The sequence below is a fragment of the Medicago truncatula genome, chromosome 3, assembly GCF_003473485.1.
Source record: "Medicago truncatula cultivar Jemalong A17 chromosome 3, MtrunA17r5.0-ANR, whole genome shotgun sequence".
Classification (NCBI taxonomy): Eukaryota; Viridiplantae; Streptophyta; class Magnoliopsida; order Fabales; family Fabaceae; genus Medicago; species Medicago truncatula.
In genome coordinates this window covers 2,025,823-2,044,731 of record NC_053044.1, presented here as the reverse complement: position 1 = coordinate 2,044,731, position 18,909 = coordinate 2,025,823, and the positions used below count along the sequence as shown (strand labels likewise).

The following is an 18,909-nucleotide window of genomic DNA, read 5'->3' as shown; positions in this document are numbered from 1 at the left end:
ATAATAAATATTAACCTATTAGTTTTGTTAAAGAATACTTTTAACAGAATTCATATCCATTTTTTAGGTGAAACTCATATTGAAAATAATTAATATCATAATATTATTCACTGGAATAAAAATAAATACATCGTTACCTACCTTAAAATAATTTTCATCAATTAAGTGTCAAGATATTTTAATTTTCGTCTAAACACAAATTGAATAATGTTTTGTCCGTCAAGTGGATTCACCTATTGATCTATATACTTTAGGTTCATAATTCAACCGAGTAATCCCACGACGAGTCAATTTGTCTTTAGTTGAAAGTTGGTTTTTCAATGGTCTTCGAGAAAAATGGGGAATCGACAAAACAATCATAATTTCTCATGGTAAAATAAGTTTTTCTCTTTTTTACTTAATAGAATCCTTATGAATTTTATTCCATCACCAAGAATACCCCATATTAACCCGCAAAGATGTGTTGTGACAATTCAGACACTTTATCACAAAATCTTCCTCCTATTGAAAGTATGTCTTCTCCACCTCCACCCTTCATCCCCCACCGACCTCACTAAACTTTAGCATTCCTTCCATTATTTCGTCTTTATTAAAGCCAAATTATAATCTTACTTAACCTATCTTTCAACAATTCTTTATCAAATCATAATTTAAACCAAAACAATGTATTTCAACCATTTATGACCACCTTCGAAATGTTATTAGAAAATTAACTATTGGGGAATAACGAATTCGATTTTCAGGAGAAACAACGCTTGGTTAGTACGCATGCCTCTACGCATGAGCTGGATTAGTCGCCCACCATTGATGGGTCGCAAACCAGTGCGAAAACAAAAAAAAAACTACCAAGACCCGTGCCGCATCTCTTCATCACACAAAGTCCTTAATAAGATCCTCACACACAGACTTTCATTTTTCAACCCATATATTTTTTTGCCAAAATTTTAAACCACAAGCCTTATCTCATGTCTCATTCTCCAACATTACTTGCCCAACAACGCTTGATTAAACACTTATATTATGCACAAAAAATCTTCACTATTTATTAGGTTAACAAATTATACCCTACTTAACCCATTTAATTCTATAAGTATTCTCACTCCCTCCCAATAAATTTTTTTAAAAGAAGAATTAATTTTAGAAATGATGTGTAAGGGAGCTTTGAAGAAAGAGAAAAAGTAAAAACAGAAGTGAAAATAAGGTAGCTTTTAAGAGAACAAGATGGTCTTCCATGGATAAATTACTACTCTTTCAAAATGTTGCAGTATCTTAGGACATTGGACATAATTCCCCCAAGTTGTTTGTGTTGGAACAAAACGTGTTTAGCAATAATAATCCTTAAGAGTTTTGATGATAACAAAGTATTAAAAAATTGTCAATTGGATACGCTAATATTTGTTCAAGTGTACATGACTATAGACAAAAATTTGACATCTTAAATTGGTCTTGGAAGAACAAATAAAGAGCAAGTACATCAACAAAAAGGGAAGCTTAAAGCGTCTGAAGAAAACTGCTCCTGAAGTTTGAAGTGCTCCTGAATATAAAGTGCTCATTGTAACACCCCGTTTTCCCAATATTTAAAATTTCTTTAAAAACATAACATTTATCAGAGTAAACATCAAACAACGGGATATCACATATAACGTAATCCAACAGTTAAATAATAATTTAACCAATATCTTAAACATTTGCAGCGGAAAATCTTAACCATAATTCATGTAACGTTTTGGCACGCAGGCCCAACAAGTATCTCAAAAGAGTTAATCAAAACAGTAAATATTCATGACAGTTCACGTAAGAGAATGAAGCATGTTATAGCATAAAACCTCATCCCGTTACGTATCAGAGCGACCTAGACGACACAGTGAAGGCAAGGCCACTCACGACGGCAACTGCACACTAAGCACGATCACCTGCAAGTTACCCATACGAAGGGCAACATTTTCAAGCAGAAGGGGTGAGATTTCATAATAAAATAACATTAATCAATGTAATTGCGAATCATAAATTAACATCATAATCATTCCATTATTAACTTTGCATAAATGCTAAACAGTTATCACGTAATCATGTATCCAATTCATTATGAACAACGTAACATAATCAATAAACACTTATCACGTAATCACATATTCATTCATTATCAACAAGGCATCTTAATCATGACAATGTGACAATGCTCCTAGACTCCTTATATGCATGTGGTACCAATCGTCATCATAAGTATTAATATACTTTTAATCGTGCGGAGGACAAAGCTCCTATAAAACGTGCGGAGGACAAAGCTCCTAATATTCGTGGTGAGGACTAAGCTCAATGATATGCTATGCATGGACACATATGAACAAAACATCGTAATCAACTTATCAACATGCATCCAATAATTTGGAGCTAAACTTCATCATATAATTATGCACTTAGTTAAATAACGGAAGCAGCATAAACAGGTCACATAACAAGATGATATCATTATATCAAAGCACATAATTTGTATCATTATCACATCTTCTTATCTTGCATGAATATACAATACAATAGTTCATATTCAATTAATATTAATATAACTTAAACAACTCTACAGTCTGCATTAAACGACATCACTAGGTCTCATTACCAGTTAGGGGTTCACTCTTGATCAACAAGTGCGACACAGATCGCATAAACACATAAACAAGTTCATCCTGGTTGTACTCGCGAGGCGAGTACCACTCAACTCCCAAACTAAGGTTGTTCTGGGTTCCCTCTGATCCTACATTCATTCCTAATCAATGCTAGGTATGTTCAGGTACTCAAAGGCATACAAGATTCAACTAAAAAGGTCGAAACACGAAATATGACATGCACTCTGCCTAAGCTCGCGAGGCGAGGAAGGGTTGCTCGCCATGGCGAGTTGCACCAAACAACTCGCGAGGCGAAGGGAATGGGGGCTCGCGTGGCGAGCGATGAAGTTCATCACTCGCGAGGCGAGGATCATCACTCGTCGTGGCGAGCGATGAACAGAAGCACGGGCAGACTAGGGTTTTTCTCAAAAATCCATCACACAACATGGTTCAAAGCGTGGTTTTGATTCCAGAATTCATCCTAAACATATTCTAAGGTTAAAGGACGGTTCTTTCATCAATCTAACAAGTTTTACCGTTTGATCATCAATTTTTTTAGGGTTTTGACCTAATTCCAAAACTTCTCTAAATCAATCCTAACTTTGTCAACTAATCATCAGAATTACAGTAAATAACATTATTGAATTATTAGTCTCACCCTTACCTTGTATGAAGAAATCGCAGCCCTCACTCTAGGTTCCTCTTCTCTTGGCTTTTTCTTCCTTTTCTCCAAAAACAGTCGTACGTACTTTATGTTTTTCTAAACTAGGTCTAACCTTTTATATCTCCTCTTAAAGTACTTATCTTATCTCACTTTCTCCCCCAACACTATCTAAAATATCAAAACAGCCCTCAACTAAATATTTTATATTATTTTCAAATCTTTATTCTATTTAACAATAAAATAAATCTCATATCATAATCAAATCCTCCAAAACTCATAACATATAACGTCATCAATCAAATCATCATAAATCATCAAAACATACCAAAATCATGCATATATTATATAATTATAATATAATCACCTAAACTCGATTAAATAAACGATTAAACGAAAGTGGGCGTTACACTCATGAAGTGATGACGTCATCAGAAGCAAGTTCATCAGAGGCAGGTTCATCAGAAGCAAGTTCATCAGAAGCTGTGAATCACCAGAAGCTACAATTCATCAGGAGATGCAACTTAAAACTTCAAAAGTTGTTTCAAGGATTCAAACTCGTCTAAGATTGCAGAAGACTGGAAAAGTATAGCAATGAATATTTTGAAAGGCATTGGATGCTTATTCCTCAAAGAGCGTTGACATAGTACGTTTGTACGAAGTGTACAACCACTATCCCCACTACTCTGTTTTTGTCTCTGCTACAAGACAAGGATAACAGCTCTGCCTGCAACAATGTTTATTCACATTGGGAACGCATTTGAAATTGATCCTTCATAGGACAATAACCATATCAGGCAAAGGATCATTGGTGATTGATCAAAAGCTTCAAACGACTCTATTTTGAATGTGCTGGCATTTCAACGTCTCTTTCACACCTCTATATAAAGGAGTGCAGACTCAGAGTTTCATAAGAACAATACGACGCATCAGCTAAGCCAAAACTTTGTTGAAATTGTTCTCCACTTCAAAGTTCACTTAGAATTTCTTAACAAAGCTTATATCTTAGGAATTCTAGAGTCTTTAGAGTCTGTATCTGATTTGTATTGTGAACACCACTGATTGTATATCAAGTGTTCAACTTCAAACAATTTTCTTTGTAATTCTGTTTGAATTGAGAAGTCTCTTGCAGTTGTGCTTGAGCAATAGAAGTCTCTTGATTGTGTTCAGGAGCATAGGAAGTCTCTTGCAATTGTGCTTGAGCATTTGAAGTCTCTTACTAAGTTTAGTAGTGAGCATTTGTAATCAGATATTACATAGTGAACTCTCCTTGGAAGTGCAAGGGGGACATGACTGACTTCCGGTTTGTGAAAGGAACCTGTATAAATTGTTTGTGTCTTTCTTCTTTCTCTCTCTGTTTTATCCGCTGCAATTAGTTCTGAATATCTCTTCAGAAGTAGAACTCTATCTGCTTCTGAACTGCATTTTCAGTTAGGAGAAAAAGAAAAAGAAAACACAATTCAACCCCCCTTCTTGTGTTTTTCTCACCTTCAGTTTGAACCTCACAATCTTCATTGTACTTAATCTCGTTGCTTATCTAACTTCTATGAGATGTCTTTCGTCGGCTTAATTTCTTGATCTATACCCAAAAAGACATAATATACTTATAGAGTTGTTTGGTTAGGTAGAAAGAGAAATACAATGACTCAAAATATTACAAATCATTTTCTAAACCACGAGAAACTCACTCTAAATCAACTAAAAAAATCCTAAATAAATAAGAAAACACTATAAAACTCTAAAAAAACATCACATGATGAGGAATCATCAATTACAAAATTAGAATCCCCTTGTCCCTAACAACATCAACCTATGTAACATCTTCGTCCCTGACTCGATATGTTCCTTTAATGAAAAATTCTATCATATCATTTGGAACTTTAGTCGTCGTCTTTCTTATTTGACTATCACCATTGACATCATTTGCATATTATATATTGTACCTTGTAGGTTTCAAATCAAGTATTATGTGTGTGGCGCTTGCCCTAAAATAATCCCTAACGATTGAAAGCTCTCTCATAACTCCTTGTGTTGATCTCAAATGGAACATTAGAAAAAAATATAAACTTCTAGTCACGAATGCTTTTTCAATTATGTGATAATTTTGTGATACTCTTTGAAACACTTTCCTTCTTCTCAAAACCTAGAAACCATATCATAATTTTTGCCACCAATGTGATTTTTGGCATCTCCAAATCCACCTGCACAAAAATCATCCTTGTTCATTTGCCTAGTGTTGAATCTCTGATTACTTTATTAACATGCTATCCTTCGTCGTTGACTCACTACAGTCCATTGAACAGAATCATGATCGTGTTATATGAATTGGGTTTTAACCATCTTTGTTGTTTGTAAGAGTTATTTTTATTGTTTTTTTAAAATATCCAATCAGTTATTTAAAATGACCTTATTTAATTGGTCAAAAGTTTACTTCATTTAATTGCATTTCATGAAAAATATAGTAACTAATTATTGAAAAGTTTCTCTTTAAATACAAATAATATATTTATTGTATTTCTTTAACGAAATGGGAGCAAATGGTTTGAGATGGTGAACCATTTGGCAAAGAGTCTTGATTAAATATCACAAGATTATTTTTAAATGACAAATAGTCTTGATTGAATACCACAAGACTTTTTCATAATAAAAAAATATTTTAAAATCTCTTAACATCCTAGTTTAATACTCCCTCCTTAGTGTCTATTTTCTTTATACTTTGCTTGGTGATGACAAAAATATAGAAGAAAGAAAAGAAAGTGAAAAGAAGATAAAATAGGATGATTATTTAGTAATTTGCTGGGAGAGGAAATAGAAGAATGTGCTGATAGGAAAGACATGTTTACTTATAAAACAGTTAGTAATTTTCGTTCATTGAATATATGCTTTTTAATAAAATAAAATTATAGAACGGTTAGTAATTTTCGTTTTTAATATGATGGTTATTTCTTGATATATGGGCTTGTTTGTAAGATGTATTTAGTGAGATTAAAAAATAAATTATGGGTCATGCTAATTAATTGGTGTTTCGGAGGCACCGGTTAGCATGACCCAAAAATTATTTATAATAGTGATCGAATGATGTAGCACATTACTTCAAACAAAACTCAATGTATCTTTTTTCAATTTCATCAAATACATCTTGCAAACAAATTAGCAATAATCAAGGTAGTAATCAAAACACAATTAATACTAATAATTGCTATTAAAATATATAATAATGTGACATCAACAAAAAGTAAACATCAATTGCTCGATAAAGAAAAAAAGTAAACATCAAGAAATAACTTCAACTAGAGAGTAGCAATCAAATTAACAAGAACATTGACATATAAAAACAAAACTTATTTACAGCTTCAGTGATAAATCAAGGCCATGAGATTTATCTGATGGTTCTTCTTCATTGTTGGATTTTGATTGATCATGAATATCATCATTGGTTGAAGTGGGAGCCATAATAATTTTCTTTTCTAGGTTTGAGTTTGAACTTGTTGTAACATTTGTAGAAGAATCTTCAAACTTTAGATTAGTACCAATTTTATTATTTTCACCATCTTCAATCCTTAAAGTAGTTGCATCCCCGGTACCTAGAATTCCAACCCTAGAATTACTATTACTGCCCTCCATATTTCTCAAACTAACAAGAGAAGGGTTTAATATCTCTTGCAAACCCAAACCACCATTACCATACCCAAAAGGTCTAAAACTATGTGGAGTAATTCTAGGGTTAATAAAAAGTGGTTTTTGAATCATGGATTCCATTCTAGTCCCAATTGCGCTAAAATAAGGGCGTGTAAAAAGAGTACTTGGATAACTAAAATAAGGGTTAAAGTGAGGTTGCCCTAAACCAAAAGCACCACTTTCATACCTTTGTTTACGTTGTTTTTCTAACGTACGTTCAGCCTTATGGGCATTCTGGTGTCCTCCTAAGGCTTGCGAAGTAGAAAATTTTCTCTTGCAAAAACAACATGAAAAAGACTTTGAATCTGAATTCTTCTCTTCATCGTTGTTCTCGTTTTTCCTTTCATTGTTGTTACTAGGAAAACGAGACGAGGAACCGACTTGAAAAGTGCCAAAAAAATCGTGCTCTTGCACCTCTGACCTAAGAACCGAATCGTCTTTCGATAGCTTCACGAAATCAAAAAACTTGTTGGGATTGGAATTTGATGGTTGATCATGTTCAATCTCCTTCTCGATCATAATTTTTTTTGAGTTGGAAGAATCACCTTGATCTTGTGAAGTGGCTGAGACGCTAGAGGATTGGGATGCCATAGTACAAATTAAGGATAGCAAACAATGCTTTATGTTGGAGAATAGGGTTGTGGATTACTGATTTGATGAAAAGAGAAGCTTATAAGAAGGCTTATTTATTTTAAAAATATTTGAGTTAATGTAAATATCTTTATAAATAAAGAAGGAGATATCATATGCAAATTTTAAGCTGTTATATTATTTGAGTTATAATTATAATAGCTAAGGATTGAAAATTTGAAACGATGCAAGGAAGGATATTGCACCCATTTATTTATTTGTGCATGAATATCTTTACCTTCCTAAAATGATTCTAACTCTAACTGCTTAGTAAGTTCAATCTTCCATAGTTTCGATGTAGTTCAAATGTGATTTCAAACTGAGAAAGAAGCAAAATTGGTAACTTGCTAATAATTTTGGCTTCATCAATGAATGATATGTTTGTATTTTCTTCAACACGGGTTGACTTAATACGTTCAAACGTTACATTCATAAAAAAGCTTTTTAATGTAATAATGTTGCACATGTTCAAATCTCGTTGAATATTTTTTAAACGAAATTCAAATTAATTTTTTTGTCACTTTTTAAGGTTTTTAAGATTTGAATTTCGATCTCTATATATATAATCTAATTCATTTAAACTCACGGGGACGATAGAATTCAAATCTTATTGATCACTTTTAGTTTTCCGTGGAAAAACAGGTTTAATGTGTATAGTAATCTATAACCCTTCATTCCGTCTTAAACAATTTGAAAGCTCTGTTTTAATCGTAAAAATTGGGTTATAATAAAAAGAAGGACAAAAAGTTCAAAAAGACTCGTCATTTATTTAAATTTTAAATAACATTAAAACTTGTAAATAGCATCAATAACATTAAAAAGAGTCATGGTTGTAAATAACATCAAAATGAGTAATGTTCTAATCAATAACATAAACTCAAAATGTTACCAAATAAAAACTAAAAAATGAAATTAAAATTTGCACTGTACTAAATAAAGTACCATTTTCAACATTTTGATGTTGCATCTATTGTGCTGCTAGCTGGTATACTAGCAATTGCATAGAATATACAATACATAGCTTTTTCTACTGCATTAACATGAATCCCTTGTCTTTATGAGCATTCAGGATTTAATTCAGTTTCAGTTTCAGTTTCTTGCTTAAAAGGGAACCTTTTCAACTAATGTAAATTTATAGGCCTTGTTTTGATTAGTTTCTTGCTCAGGGAATTTTTTGAATTAAATAAACTTATAGATATGAATGGAAAAGTTAAATAAAGTGCTACTCATAATAATGAGATGCAGAAGCTAATTTTAACTATTATGAGACCGGCCAATAATAAAAGAATAAAGGAACAAAAATCTCAAGACAACTAGACACGATAATTGTTCACCATTTGATTAATGGTGTCTCCCTATGCAATTTTAGAGCAGTTATAAATTTGTGTATTTGTTTTCTTTATGATTTAGGGTTTATAGTGTTATAACCAATATATATATTACCATTCAAGTTACAACAATAACCCTAAATCGTATTTTGCAACGTTCCGCTAGCTCAACTCCTTTCCGACCCTTCTTCTCTTTTGTGTCTATTAACACACAAGAAACTATTGTTTATAAAATTGTTTTTACAAGAATCTTTCGAATATTTCTTCTACTCCTTCAATTTTCTATTACAAGTCACTTTCACACATCTTAGTATGTAGTTAATTTTGTACGAAAAACAGAAATTATGAGTGATTTTTCAAAATTATCCCTCATTAATACATGACAGAGAAATTAAAAGATTTGGAAGAATATAGAGAAGTAAATAGTAAAGAGTGTAATAAGAAAGAAATATTATAAAATGACATATAATAATACACAAATATTTTTTCTGAAGTGACGTATAATAAAATATGGATGGAGTATTATAAGATCATCCACAATGGAGGATCCATTTTGGGTGCTTAAGTGGATCATGTATGTACAAAATCACCAATTTCGTAACTTTTTAATGTTAATCTTAATGAGCACTCTGTTATGAATTCGAATAAATCTCACACTGATTAAAATTAGATGTGTGGAGCAAAAATGAAAGTAGTAACCGATATCAAAGTAGCCTCGAGCAACAACAATAACCAATCTAGATTTAATCTAGGAACCAAGTATAAAAGCGCAAAATCACAAGCAGAAGATAAAGAGAGAATTGAAACAAACACACTAAGAATTGTTTTCCCTAAAAAATAAATTGTTTGCTCAGCTCGGTCAAACAATGATGTACTCTAGGGGAGAGAGATCTCTCTTGTTCAATATCAATGAGTTCTTTACAAAGAAATACAAAACGGTTATAAGAAATTAGCTTCAACAAGAACAAATCTAACTTCTACCCATTTCTCAATCTCTTCCCATAAACAAGAGACTCAATGAATTCACTCACACAATACGTTTACAGATGTTTTTCTAACCCAATAGAACCTCTCACCAAAGACACTCAACTCTAAAGCCACCGCATTTGATTTCCTAAATTTCTCTCTCTTGAAGTCCTACCCAAACATGAAGAATGAAGCGTTATATATCGTCCAGATCCGAAGAAAATAGTGCCATGATATGCAACTATCGTGTCGCGATTTCACGTTAGTACACAATAGAATGCTAACGTTATTGACAAATCGTGCCACGAAATTTGTCGAGACAAACTTCCAAAAAAAAGAACCAAAATCGTACCATGATTTCACATAATCATTCAATCATCAATTTTGAGGCAAATCTTAATACATTCAATGTCTCTGACCTAGCACCTCACAAAATTACCAATTTAGTCCAACCAATAACTCTTTTTTTTTTTTGGTACAAGTCCAACCAATAACTCTAATTCATTAAATTTCAATAAAAAAAAAATTATTACACTTTATTTAGAGGGACCCAGAAAAGTGAAGGGAAGGGGCTTTCAAAGTCACCCTTCTCTACAAACATCCAATTTATTTAATTCCCAATAGTGACGCTTATTTAATATGGTGTTAAAAGGTAATATACTCACCATTGTGAATGGTCTAAATGCTTCTTAAGAAGTTTATCAAAGCTGACTCATGATAAACGTCCCTATTAAACTTAACTACACTTCAAGTTTATATGACTTTTAAATTTGTCAAAATCTTTCAACCCATCATTGTACCAAAAGGCAGTAGGTACAGACCCTTTGTTGTATATTAAAGTGTTATGATAATTTAGTGGTTTAGTCAACAACAGCAACTGTCCACTGTTTGGTTATGCATAAGAAATTGAAAAAAGAAACGGTTCTTTCTGTGTAGACACTAGAGTAGACACAAACAAAATATTGAAAAGGAACTTACAATTTAGTACATTTAATGCCATTAAAAAATGAAATTATTATTATTTTAGGAAACTCAATGCAACTAGTGTGTGCAAAGGGCAGGCAAGAAAGTCTTGAATTTCTTTAAGGGTATCCTAGAATAAGAGCATATTTCATTTATACTTTTAACTTTACTTTCTATTGAAACTCTGATAAAATTCCACATAACACAAGTTTTATTCATAAACGAGCTGCAAAAAGGACTTGAATCACTATGATAAAAAATTCTCTAAATTCACACGATAAAATCTCGAGTCTGCGGAAAAAAAATTAAGAATCAATCATTTTATATACTATAATCAAACAATTGACTCGTTAATAGAACCTTTGAACAAAATATCACATATGGAGAGATTTTTAGATTTTTGTTTAGCAATAAAAGTTAGCATATGAATCAAAACAAATGTCACCAATTTCAAGTGACTGAATTCTGTCTATAACCTCAAGAAAATGTTATATATATACATAAACAAAAATGTGAAAGAACACTTCTACTTTATCACAAACAGAACAGGTCTATGTCTTCTTTTTTTCATTTTCAACAAAAGGACTTTGAGTCATACATCATGCTTCATCAATAACATTGTCTTTCATAGAGAAACCATCAACAACACTATCATTATCTGTATCAACTTGAAGCTCTTTAAACATTGCCATCACTTGTATCATTGTCGGACGCCGGTACGGTCTTTCCTCTAAACATTCAAAAGCAATTTTCAAATATTGAAAAAGTTCACCTTCACTAGAAGTTTGCACAACCAATTCAGGATCAAGTATTTCACTAATTCTTCTTTCTCTGTAAAGCTTCTTAGACCATCCAACAAGATTGTTATCATCGCCAAACTCGGACGAGTTGATTGGTCTCTTCCCTGATAGAAGTTCTAGCAGTATGACACCATAACTATAAACATCACCTTTCGCTGTGCATCGGAAACTCTGATAGTATTCTGGTGGTACATAACCTGGTGTTCCTGCAAGCGTGCTAACTGTGAGATGAGTGTCAAGAGCATTAACCAATCTTGCCATACCGAAATCTGAAACTCTAGCCTCGAAATTTTCGTCAAGAAGAATATTGCTTGACTTCATGTCTCTATGTATAATATGAGGTATGCAACTATGATGAAGAAATGCAAGACCTCTTGCTGATCCTAGTGCTATCTTCTTTCTTGTTTCCCAAGCAAGCTCTGAACTTTTGATTCTCTCATGTAGAACAGTTTCTAAACTTCCATATTTCATGTACTCATACACAAGTAGCCTTTCATCTCCAATTTTACAGTAACCAAGAAGTGGAACAAGGTTCCGGTGCTTAATCTTCCCAATCGTTTCCATTTCAGCTATGAACTCTCTGTCTCCCTGACCTGTGACACGAATGAGTTTCTTGATAGCAACAACACTGCCGTCTTTCATCTTAGCCTTATAGACTTCACCAAAACCTCCCGAGCCTATCAAGCTTTCGGCGCTGAAACCATTAGTAGCCTCGAGGAGATGTGCAAACGTCAACTTACGCAGAGGCTTCTCGAATGTAGCAACATTGATGCTCAGAGGCTCAGGAAAGCCAGAGAGCTTCCAACTACTGCTACCAGAAGTCGGAAGACTTTCTATATATTTTTCTCTCAATTCTTCCTTCTTCCGAGTCTTTTGCACTCGATACAAAGCCAGCACAAACACAACGACAAACAAGAGAAAGAAAAGGAGGCACGTGGTTGTCAAAACTGCAATAGGTTGCTTCTTCTTCTTCAACATACGAACAGCTACCGTGTGATTTGAAGCGCTGCATGTTGGTAACGGAACACCACAAAGATTCGAGTTGTTTTGGTATCTAGATGCCGGGAAAGTAGTTAGCTGACCACCAGAAGGAATCAATCCACTAAGGTTATTATTTGACACATCAAAGTCACTGAGAAACGATAGAGATTGTAATGATCCAGGGATGAATCCTTGAAGGTTATTATGAGATAAATCAAGCACTCCTATAGGTTTTAATGCACCAAGGCTTTCAGGAATTTTTCCATTGAGCCTATTGTGTCCTAGATTCAAGACCTGCAAATAGGCCATTGCACCGAATTTTTCCGGAATAGTCCCTGACAAGAAATTGTAGGAAAGGTCAAGGTAAATCATGCTTCCATTGGTGGTAAAAGTATAAACTGTATAACCAGAATATATTCTTGTTAACGGACAAGAATGTACCATAGGAAAATCTTCAAGCCTCTCTGCCCTTATATCCTCAAACTCAACTAGTCCTCCGGCTCCTCGACAATTAGTTCCACCTTCATTTCTCACAAATGCAAACTGTTTACCCGAAACACTCCCCGGAATAACCGATCCTGCTTGATTTGCAAGGTCAGGTGGAATAGTACCGGTGAGGTTATTGCTCGTCAAATCCAACCATATCAGTCTCTTACACATTCCAATCTCAGGAGGAATCTTTCCAACAAGAGAATTGTTACCTAATTGGAGAATAGCAAGTTCATTCAAATTCCCGATACCAACGGGTATTTCTCCGGTAATGCGGTTGCTAGCAAGCGAAACCCAAATCATGTTGGTACAATTTGCAATGGACTTGGGAATCGAACCAGAAATCAAATTGTTGTTAAGAATCAATGTCTCAAGGTTCCCTCCATTGACACAAATTCCTTCAGGAATCTCACCAGTGAGTCTATTTGCCCACATAATCAAGTCAGAAAGATTAGGCAAAAACCAAACTTCTGAAGGTATTGAACCACTCAAATTGTTGAAGCTAAAATCAATAGTTCTCAAACTCTTGCATTCACCGAGTTTCACAGGCACAGTCCCTGAAAGGTAATTATTAGCTAAAAGCAACTTCTCCAATTTTGAAGGACAGAACATCGAGGGAATGTTACCGGTGAAGGCATTTGAACTCAGGTCAAGAACCTGAAGTTGTGTACAATTTGCAACAATTGACAAAGGAACATTTCCGGTTATGTTGTTGAAGGAAACAGAGAGATACCTAAGACTAGCAAGTTTGGCAACAACATTTTCAAGAAAATTACCATAGAGATAATTCTTAGCTAGGTTAAGACTCTTCAAAGATGAACATTTTTCAAAAACCAAAGGAAACTCACCAGAGAGTTTATTCTTAGAAAGATCAAGAATTTCCAAACTCTTACAAACACTTCCAAGCTCCTTAGATATTTCTCCATAAAGAAGATTATTCCCTAAATAAAGTTCCTTCAAATTCCTCAACCCACCAAGAACAGCACCAGGAATCTTCATCTTTAATTGATTTTGAGAAAGGTCCAAACTTTTCAACATTTGACAATTTCTCAAACTTTGTGGAAACTCAAAATCAGATATCACATTGTGAGATAAACTCAACCAAACAAGTTTCTTACACCCACCAAAATCAAACTCAGAAAACCCTGAAGAAAAATTGTTGCTTGAAAGATCCAAAATTTCAACACTACCACCAACAATTTTAGAGGGTAGTTTCCCAAACAACAAATTATGAGACAAATCCAAAGTTGACAAATTCACAGAAGGAACAAGTGAATCACTGATTTGACCATAGATTTTGTTGTCAGAAAAATTAACAAAAACCAAACTCTCAAACTTTGTCAAAACTTCAACAACATAATCAACATCAGAAAACATGTTTCTAGACATATCAAGTTGAACCAAAGAAGAACCAAACCCTACAAAACTATGATTCTTTGTTGTTGAAGTTATGAAATTCCTAGACAAGTTAAGGTAACTAAGACTATAACAAGAAACAAAATTTTCAAAAGGGAAAGTTCCTGAGAAATTGGTGGAAGAAAGATCAAGAGTGATAAGAGAGCAAGGTTGTGAAACAGATAAGTTGAAAGTAGTGAATGAATTTCCATGCAAAAGAAGATTTTGCAAAGATGGTATTGAAGTGAAAGTGAGAAGGCTAAGATGGTTGCCGGAAAGTGAAGCTCCGGTGAGGTTTACGGTGGTGATATCACCGGAAAGTGAACAAGTGATACCTTGCCAAAAACATGGTGAAGATGAAAGTGACCAGTTTGAAAGGAAGTTGGTTGGATCAGAAATGATGTTTGAGTGTTTGAAATTGTTTAACAACGTTGCTGAATCAAAGGTTGTTATTGTTGATGATGTTAAGGTTAGTGTTATGAATGAAACAATCACATGAAGAACAATAGCACATGTTCTTGTTCTTGTTGATGAACATTTACATGACATGTTTCTTGGTTTGTTTTCTCTTTTTTTCATTTCTCTAACACTTATTATGAGTATTGATTCTTTCTTTCTTTTATTTTCTTTTGTTTTTGTTTTTGTTTCATGAAAATAATGAAGGAAATAATAATAATCATTACCTTTTTTGTCTTTGTCTTTGTCTTTGTCTTTGTCATGTCTTGTGTGTACGTGTGGGTAGTGTGTCATGTGTGTATCCAAAATACCTTTTTTGTTGTTTCTAGAAAAAAGAAAATGAATACATAAAAGACTTTTTTTTTAATAGGGAAATCATTATTTTTATTGCTTTTCATTGTGAGAAAAAAGAAATAGTTTTTATTGTTATTAATATCATAATAAATTTTTAAACTTTTAATATTTTAATTTCCAGGAATATGATAAGTAATTAAATAGTGTATAGATTTTTATTTGTTGTTCTTAGAATTTAATTAATATATTATATGAGTGTGTACAATTATTTTACATATTGACATAAAAATGGATTGTCACGTCAACTTATGTGACAACACAATATTAGGTCCATGTGTAAATTTAGATAATTGTATATTGATAAAGTATACTAATTTGAAAAAATGAATTATGATATCGTGTGAAAATTTCATGAGAAGAAGAAATATGATCTTACAGTACTGCTTAAAAAGAATAATTTTTTTCAAGTTTTTTTTTATGAAAACAAAATTGCATTATGGCATGCTTAGCTAAAGCATGAACAATCTTATTTATTTGTCATTTAATAAACTTAATCATAATTTTAGATAATAAGTTAAGGGTACTCTTTTTCTTTCACATGAACATTTCTATCTTTTTATGCCTTTAGTTTTCGTTTATATATATATATATATATATATATATATATATATATATATATATATATATATATGATGTAGCCCTTAAAAAAAATCATAGTGGAGGTAAAACTAGAATAATAAGTTGAATAAAATTATTGTACTGCATTTAGAAACAAATTAGGGTTTATTATTTATTTTGTTTTATTTGAAGGATCCAATCCAAATACTCAAATAGGGTAGAGTGTGGTTTTCTTTCCTCCTTCCTTTCCTCTGTTGTCCTGATTTTCAGATAGATGGATATACGTGTTACCTAACCTCAGCTGCTAGCTTTGATTTTTGGTCTCTTTTGGTACGTTTTTCTTTCATTAGAAAATTCTATGGACTTGCTTGGGAAGCTGAAATTACGTGAGAAAAGGAATCATTGCATTATTATATAAAATTATATATTCACACCCCTTTTCATAAAATAAAAAATGAAGTGGTCCATATCACTTTTCGTTTTCAAAGATGTAATTATCACCCAAACTTTGAGTTTTGAAAATGCCCGAATGAGGAGCCCAACGTCAAGAATTAAAGGAAAAAAGAATCACTAAAAATTCAAAAAGGTTATGTAGACTAGTGCCTAATATCTAGTGAATCGAATAGTGCCAAGTGGTTCCCTCTTTTTAATATTTTTTATGGTATATTTTTTTAAGAAGACAAAATGGATTATACATTAAAAAATGAGCTCATAATATATATAAGGAGTGTTAAGTTAGGACTCGAGTAATTATAATTAAGTTAGAAGAGGAACAACCTTTAAAGCCGGTAGTTAGAAATCGATGCTAACTAGGTAACAAGATTAAAACATTGAAGGGTATTTACCTACCAGCCATGAAAAACGAAAGCCAAATTTTTAATTTTTGCTTTCAAGCACTAAAAAGAGAAGTGTTTTTAGGGATGGCAACGGATACCCAATAGGTAGGGTACTATAATACCCTTCCTCATACCCGCGTTTGTAAGAAATGTCTGTACCCGAGCCCGTACCCTCATGGGTAACAACTTTAGTACCCTTCCATACCTTATGGGAATCTAAGTGCCCATATATGTACCCATTATCCACACTTTAATTATAAAAAGACAATAAAAAATATCACAATTGAAATAAAACTATGATCCAATTTTTTTTAAAGCAACTCATAAAATAGTAGAAATCGTAGTATTAAGCCAAATAAAAAAACATTCAAAATACATATAAAAAAGTGCATGCTAAAATAAACATCAAATTGATTTAAATCATAAATTTGTAGCTCGTGAGCTTATGAAGGCACGAATTAAACGATTACCATATTAGTTTTTAGGTTTATGTTTATATTTAAATAGCTAAATAAATTAAATAATTGTACACCAAAAATAAATCAAATATTTATTATATTATATAAATATGTATATGCGGGTTGCGGGGCTGGGTAGTATAGTGCCCTTATCCGCACCCATACCAATCTAAATTTGCGGTAATTACCCGGACTCAAACCCATACTCATAAATGCGGGATTTTACCCTACCTATTGCGGATGCCCGTCTGGACTGGGTCCAATTGCCATCCCTAAGTGTTTTGCTTGTTGTATTAAGTTAAAGTCTTATTTTTATGTGACAAAAAGAAAAAGTCTTATTTTTATATAATAAAAAAAAAGATTAAATTTTTATTTTGACTCCCTCATTGAAAGAGATAAATGTAACAAAACAATTTGTCTCAAATGAATAATGACATCTGTTGACAACTCCAGATTATCATGACCTCTTTCCCCATAATGTTACAGCTAATGCAAGGTATGTTGACATTAATACTTTATTCTTATTCCTTAATATTTTCCTTTTTTTTTTAGAGGACCTTAATATTGGCCTTATATTAATTTTTTTTACCAACAATATTTTCCTTATATTTAGACATAAATATATTGACATAATAAATTTCTGTATTTGTGCTATTTCGTGTGATTTCCATTTCTCGTACTTGTGGCAACAAAAAAAAATAATGATAAATTGTTTTTTTTTTTTTTAAGGAATAATGATAAATTGATAATGCTCATTTGTATAAAAAGTAATATATGGTATATTTACAATTTCTGGTTATTAATAAATTAAAATTGTTTTTATATGTTTGGGTGATTCCCATTTCCGTTCTCTTTTTCTTATATATGATTCATTTAAAGGTTAATAGAGTTTTATCCCCTATAATATATGGCATTTTTGGTTTTCCCCCTGTAATTTTTTTTTTTTAGATTCTATCCTTGTAAAATAAAGATTCTTCAGGATTGTCCCCTGAACCCTATGACTCAGCAGAATCTATGATGTGACACTGACGTGGCATTTTTTGTTTATTTTTCAATTTTTTTTAATGCCACGTGTAAAAAAGAATTTACATGTCATTTATAATTAAAAAAAAAAAAAATTTAAAACGAAAAATCTTTTTTTAATTAATTTTTAAAAAGCTAAAATTATTTTAAAAATCAGAAAAAACAAAATTAAAAAATTGAAATTTTTATTTTGAAAATGAAGTTCCAATTTTTTTTTAAAATACTTCCTAATTTCAGGAAAAAAATGAATTTTTTTATTTCAAAAAATAATTCATAAAAATTCAGGAATATAAAAATCCCAATTAAATTAAAATTATAAAATTCAAAAAAAATAATATTATCTGATGTTTTTGAATTTGTAAAAAACATTTGAATTTTTTTCTAATTATTTAATTTCAAAAAAGAATTTATAAAGATTTTGAAATATAAAATAAAATGATTTTTTTTTAAATTAAATTTAAAAAATCTGAATTACTTTTCTGATTTTTTAAATTTTTTTAAAAATAATCTAACTTTTTTTCGATTTTTAAACTTTTAGAAAAAAATAAATTGATTTTTTGCCTGATTTTTTAAATTTTTATTTTTTTATTATAAATGAGGTGGAAAATGTATTTTACACGTGGCATCAAAAAAAAATTGAAAAATAAAAAAAAATGCCACGTCAGTGACACATCAAATATTCTGCTGAGTCACAAGGCATAGAGGGCAATCCTGAAGAATCTTTATTTTACAA

General features: G+C 32.0%; 2 protein-coding genes across 2 annotated transcripts; both read right to left on the bottom strand.

Annotated features, from left to right (window-relative positions):
- Positions 1-6,606: 6,606 nt before the first annotated feature.
- LOC25488506 (zinc finger protein 8) lies at positions 6,607-7,530 on the bottom strand. Its single transcript, XM_013603377.1, has one exon. The coding sequence runs from the start codon at positions 7,528-7,530 to the stop codon at positions 6,607-6,609; it is 924 nt and encodes a 307-aa protein (XP_013458831.1).
- A 3,699-nt stretch (positions 7,531-11,229) lies between these two features.
- LOC25488505 (receptor-like protein kinase BRI1-like 3) lies at positions 11,230-15,146 on the bottom strand. Its single transcript, XM_013603376.3, has one exon. It carries the CDS (start codon positions 15,068-15,070, stop codon positions 11,426-11,428), a length of 3,645 nt encoding a protein of 1,214 aa, XP_013458830.2. The 5' UTR covers positions 15,071-15,146; the 3' UTR covers positions 11,230-11,425.
- Positions 15,147-18,909: the final 3,763 nt, after the last annotated feature.

Excerpts from the sequence above, each read along its gene's own strand:
- LOC25488506 (XM_013603377.1), bottom strand. The coding sequence starts at position 7,530 with ATGGCATCCCAATCCTCTAGCGTCTCAGCCACTTCACAAGATCAAGGT.
- LOC25488505 (XM_013603376.3), bottom strand. The coding sequence starts at position 15,070 with ATGAAAAAAAGAGAAAACAAACCAAGAAACATGTCATGTAAATGTTCA.